The sequence below is a fragment of the Triticum aestivum genome, chromosome 5A, assembly GCF_018294505.1.
Source record: "Triticum aestivum cultivar Chinese Spring chromosome 5A, IWGSC CS RefSeq v2.1, whole genome shotgun sequence".
In the NCBI taxonomy this organism is placed as follows: domain Eukaryota; kingdom Viridiplantae; phylum Streptophyta; class Magnoliopsida; order Poales; family Poaceae; genus Triticum; species Triticum aestivum.
Window position 1 is genome coordinate 357,910,408 of NC_057806.1, and position 5,762 is coordinate 357,916,169.

Consider the following 5,762-nt stretch of genomic DNA (forward strand, 5'->3'; position numbering starts at 1 on the left):
TCTTCGCCAGCTGGGCTTGGCCCATGGGTGAGCCCCAAGCGCCCTCTTGTTTTTTTCCATTGTTGGGCCAGCTAGTTACGGCCCGATGTGTTTTTTTTCGTTCTGTGAATTTATCATTTAACCTGGTCATTGCATATTTATAGGATATGCCATCATATTGAAATGCTCACAAATAAATAACCGTGCATCGGATTAAAATGTTTTATATACGTAAAATGACTAGAATTTCATCTAGTTTCATAATATGCCACTTTCATCCATGTTTGAAATGTTTAAAATGATGTTTGCTTTAATTTGCTTAAATAACATGTTAAAATGCTTTAATTCATAACTTAATAACTGTAGCTCCAAACTTAATAAACTTTATATGTAAATGGTGTAGAAAAATGCCTAGTTTAACATGGTGTACTTGATTTGCATATTTAACAACTCTAAAATATGGTTTAGGGCAGACCAGTATCAAACCTAAAATATTGCACGTGAGGTTTTTCCGGACTTGTTGCTTGTTGTTCCTGCCTCATTTAAACTTGCCTAGTTGTGTAGTTTACTTATGCTTCACCCCTTGCCATGCTAATCAACATTTAATATTGTTGGGTACATAAACGAGATCGAACTAAATAACTTGAATGTGATGTTCCGTCAATATGCAACTCGTGCATATTGAGCTCCACTTAATTTGCAGTATTGTTTGTGCACCTTGCCATGCCATGCCTCATTAAACCGGACATGCATCATGCCATGTTTATGTGGTGGTTGTTTACTATGTTGTTTGCTTCTTTCCGGGTTGCTTCTCTCGTTGGCTTCGGTTCCGTTCCGGAGTTGTGAGGATTCGTTCGACTACGTCCGTTTGTCTTCTTCATGGACTTGTTCTTCTTCCTTGCGGGATCTCATGCAAGATGACCATACCCTCGAAATCACTTCTATCTTTGCTTGCTAGTTTCTTGATCTATTGCTATGCCGCGATACCTACCACTTGCATATCACGCCTCCCATATTGCCATGTCAAGCCTCTAACCCACCCTTTCTAGCAAACCGTTGTTTGGCTATGTTACCGCTTTGCTCAGCCCCTCTTATAGCATTGTTAGTTGCAGGTGAAGATGAAGTTTGTCCATGTTTGGAACATGGATATGTTGGGATATTATTATTATATCTTATTTACTTTAATGCATCTATATACTTGGTAAAGGGTGGAAGGCTCGGTCTTATGCCTGGTGTTTTGTTCCATTCTTGCCGCCCTAGTTTCTGTCATACCGGTGTTATGTTCCTTGATTTTGCGTTCCTTACACGGATGTGTGTTATGGGGACCCCTTGACAGTTCGCTTTGAATAAAACTCCTTCAGCAAGGCCCAACCCTTATTTTACCATTTGCCTCACCACCACCTACTTTTCCCTTGGGAGTCGCGCTCCCCAGGGTCATCTTTATTTTAACCCCCCGGGTCAGTGCTTGTCTAAGTGTTGGTCCGAACCAAGTAGACTGCGGGGCCACCTCGGGGAAACTTGAGGTTTGGTTTTACTCGTAGGATGTCTCATCCGGTGTTGCCCTGAGAACAAGATATGTGCAGCTCCTATCGGGATGTCGGCGCATCGGGCGGTCTTGCTGGTCTTGTTTTACCATTGTCGAAATGTCTTGTAACCGGGATTTCGAGTCTGATCGGGTCTTCCTGGGAGAAGGAATATCCTTTGTTGACCATGAGAGCTTGTGATGGGCTAAGTTGGGACACCCCTGCAGGGTTTTGAACTTTCGAAAGCCGTGCCCGCGGTTATGGGCAGATGGGAATTTGATTAATGTCCGGTTGTAGAGAACTTGAAACTTAACTTAATTAAAATGCATCAACCGCGTGTGTAGCCGTGATGGTCTCTTTTCGGCGGAGTCCGGGAAGTGAACACGATTTTGGAGTTATGTTTGTGCGTAAGTAGTTTCAGGATCACTTCTTGTTCACTTCTAGCTTTTCGACCGTTGTGTTGCTTCTCTTCTCGTTCTTATTTGCGTATGTTAGCCATCATATATGCTTAGTGCTTGCTGCAGCTCCACCTCACTACCCTTTCCTACCCATAAACTTAAATAGTCTTGATCTCGCGGGTGTGAGATTGTTGAGGCCCCGTGGCTCACAGATACTTCCAAACAGTTGCAGGTGCCGATGATGCCAGTACAGGTGACGCAACCTAGCTCAAGTGGGAGCTCGATGAAGATCGTGTTCATTGTGTTGTTTTCGTTTCCTGTTGATCAGTAGTGGAGCCTAGTTGGGACGATCGGGGATCTAGCAATTGGGGTTGTCTTCTTTTATTTTGATTCCGTAGCCGGACCTTGATTGTATTCTGGATGATGTATGTTTAACTTGTATTTGTGTGATGTGGCGATTGTAAGCCAACTCTTTATCCCTTTCCTATTCAATACACGGGATGTGTAAAGATTACCCCTCTTGCGACATAATGCCTACCATGCGGCTATGCCTCTAAGTTGTGCCCCAACACGTGGGAGATATAGCCGCATTGTGGGTATTACACGCGTGGCCACAACTTCATCTCCGGCGGCGGCGGCCTCCTTGGCCTGCCACCACGCCAGCTCCCCCTCCCGGCGATGCTTAAGCGCCGGGGAGAAGATACGGTCGAGGCGGCGGAAGTTTGTCCACACCCGAGTGCCGGCGCTGCGAGAACGGGGGCTGCGGTCGCGCGCCCGCTACCTCTGTCGTTCATCCACTAGCGGGCTAAGGGAGGAGCTCCCGGCCTTCGCGTCGTTGCGCCGCTTGCGGGGCGGGTCGCCGTGGCCTTCGAACCCCCATCGACCACCACGGCCGGCACTTGCCGACGCCATCTCCGGCAAGTTTCGGTAGTTAAACGCGACGCAAATCGAAGCTGTAGGCCGCGAGATTTCTCGCCGGAGGAGAGGAATCGCGGAGGCGGATGAGGGATCTGCAGGATGTGAACCCTAAATCATTCCGGATCCAGCATATATACCGGAATCGCGGGCGGTTTGTGGACCACCCATAAAAAATTTACGGGTCGAGGCCTTTTTAGTGGACCTGCTCGGACTTTTTTTAAGTTGTCCTGTAAAATGACCGAAAAAACACTTCAACAGAATTATACAGGATCTGTTAGAGATGCTCTTTCTAGTCACCGTAACTAGCCTGGTAGCGCTCAATTCAGGCGAGTCCACACTGCTCCACGTCGCGGAAGAAAAAAGAAGTAAAAAATGGTGCAGCTATACGACGTACTGCTCCCCAGTCCACACTGGTTGCTCGCTCCAGTCACTGCCAGCTAGGCCCCATGCCTTTCCCCGCGCACTGGTAGCTGCCCTCTCCTCCGCCTCCCACCGCCTAGTTCTCCTCGTCTCCATCCCCATCCCCCAAAAAGCAACACTCCACGCGACCTCACCTAGGGTTTGCTCTCCTTTCCTCCCCCGTCCTGCTCTTCCCCAATCCGCCTTCCACCCCCTCGATCTCCTCCCCCAGCCGCCGTAGACGGAGGCGGGGGCGGGGGCGAGCAGCGACGGCAAGCTCGTCCAACGCCTGCCCGCCTCGGCGAAAGTAAGTGCCCACTTTCTTCTCCCCAGTCTCAGATCTAGACGTCTGGAGCACCATTTTCTACTCGATTGCTTGGTGCTATAGCGGCGGGGGTAGGTGGCCCTTGATTGTTTGGCCCAACGAGGCATCCATGCTGCGCCGGCCGAGGGAAGACGGTTCCCGCTTCCTTGTTCTCTTTTCTTGTATGTAGTAGAGCACTAGAAGCCGAATTGATGCATAGTTATGCTTTGCTGTCCTTGCTAACAAAGTTGCGTGTGAGATAATTGATTCAATTCGAGGGAAACATGTGAAATTTAAGCTCTTGTCATTCCGCTGCTTCGATTTGTGTGCTGTTTGGATGAAGTATGTTAACCGATTGTGCTGTTGCCTTCTATGCAGAGTCTGTCACCATGTCTGACATGGAGTCCGTGGCTACCCTTATGGAGTCGACAAGCTTGAAGATAGAGCAGCTTCAGCGAGCATTTGCTGAGCTTGAGAGCCAGAGCGCTGTTACCATGAACTTTAAATGGAAGCAGCTCGAGGACCATTTCCGTGGCCTTGAGCAGTCGCTCAAGAAAAAGTTTGACGAGCTGAAAAAGCAGGAGAAGGAGTTCCAGGAGACAGTCGCAAAATCGGAGAAGATGCTGGAGCAGCAGGAGGCTGTTGTGGTGGCTAAGGAGCTGACTTCTCTGGAAAAGCTGCAAGAGAAAAGAGATGCTGCATTAGCTATGATCTTTGGCAAGTCCAAGCTGTCGCTAAACACTAATTATATCACCCCAATCAATAAGCCACAGAGTAATTATACCGTGGGTACTCTTGATGTGAAGTGGCCCAAGCATTCTCCCCAAGGAAATGCGCAGATGCAAGATGGCAATGCTGCTGTGAAGCCTCGTTCTGAACTTGCCATTCTCTGTGAGGAGATGAATGTTAAAGGGCTTCATAAGTTCATATCAGACAACAGAAAGAACTTGACGTCTATCCGTGAGGAAATCCCGAGTGCACTCAAGGGAGCATCGCAACCATATGTCCTGGTGTTGGATTCCTTGGAGGACTTCTATTCTGGAGATAATCTGGTGTTGGATGGAAAAAAGGATGGAGACCTTCTGGGTGTAAGAAGGACGTGCCTAATGTTGATGGAGTCTCTTGTACAGTTGCAAGCTGATGATATAACTGGCTTGTTGTCTGAGGGGCAAATGTTTGCAACAAATGTGAAAGATCGGGCGAAAAAGATTGCGTTTGAGTGGAAGTCCAAGTTGGACAGTCTTGACATTGATGCTAGCAATGGAAACTGCCTGGAAGCACATGCATTTCTTCAACTGCTTGCTACCTTTGGTATTTTTTCTGAATTTAATGAAGATGAACTTTGCAAACTTCTTCCTTCTGTCAGTCGACGTCGTCAAACACCTGAGCTTTGCCGACTGCTTGGGTTGTCACAGAAGATGCCAGGTCAGTGCAATGATGAACTAATCATGCATCTATCTCCAGTAAACATTGTTTATGATGATGAGTTAATGATAATATTTTGTCATGCCAGTTCAAATGCTAATTGAATGTTGTTTTCACTTGGATAAATCTTAGTTTTCCAGCTTGTGTGTAACATATTTGCTGGTCACTGAGTTCACCGAACATATGTGCAAACTCAAAAGCATAACGGTTTCTTTGTACTACCACCTCCAGAAGTTCTTTCAGATTCCCAGAATTGATAGTTCTGCTGTTACAACTTACAGCCAATGCACACCAGCTACATCTTAACCCATTAGGCCTCCTTTGGTTCATAGGATAGGATTATCGTAGGAATAGGGAACTTGTAGGAAATGAGATGACATGTCTTTCAAATCCTATGAGTAGGAATAGAGAAGAGATGTCATTTGGTTCACATCATAGGAATTTTTTCATTGAGTCTAGGCTCATGTTTATTTTCCTTTGATATGTGGAGGATAGGAACCAATCCTATGTAGGAATAGGAATCTATGTCTATAAACCAAAGGGCTCTATAGGGAAAATTCCTATAAGAATCCTATCCTATAGAATTCCTACGAAATTCCTCCAAACTGAATAGGAATAGGTATCCATTCCTACAAACCTAAGGGCTTGAATAGGAGGCCTTATCTTTTCGTTGCTTGCACTATTGCTTGTAAAGCATGTCCATTGTTGTCTAGCCAGCGGTTATGTGTTCTACTTATTCTTGAATATTTGGATCTGAAAAAAATTACTCTGTAATTTCTATTCTATTTAGTCTGATGTGTGGTTGTGGTGTATATG

At 46.3% G+C, this 5,762-nt stretch overlaps 1 protein-coding gene across 1 annotated transcript in view; it reads left to right on the forward strand.

Annotated features, from left to right (window-relative positions):
• The first annotated feature begins 3,230 nt into the window (after positions 1-3,230).
• The window catches only part of LOC123103354 (FRIGIDA-like protein 3), a 5,122-nt gene continuing 2,590 nt past the window's right edge, over positions 3,231-5,762 (forward strand). The window contains exons 1-2 of the mRNA XM_044524908.1: positions 3,231-3,524; positions 3,900-4,946. Of these exons, the coding sequence (XP_044380843.1) occupies positions 3,911-4,946 (1,036 nt within the window). The 5' untranslated portion in view covers positions 3,231-3,524; positions 3,900-3,910. The remainder of the gene's footprint in view (positions 3,525-3,899; positions 4,947-5,762) is intronic.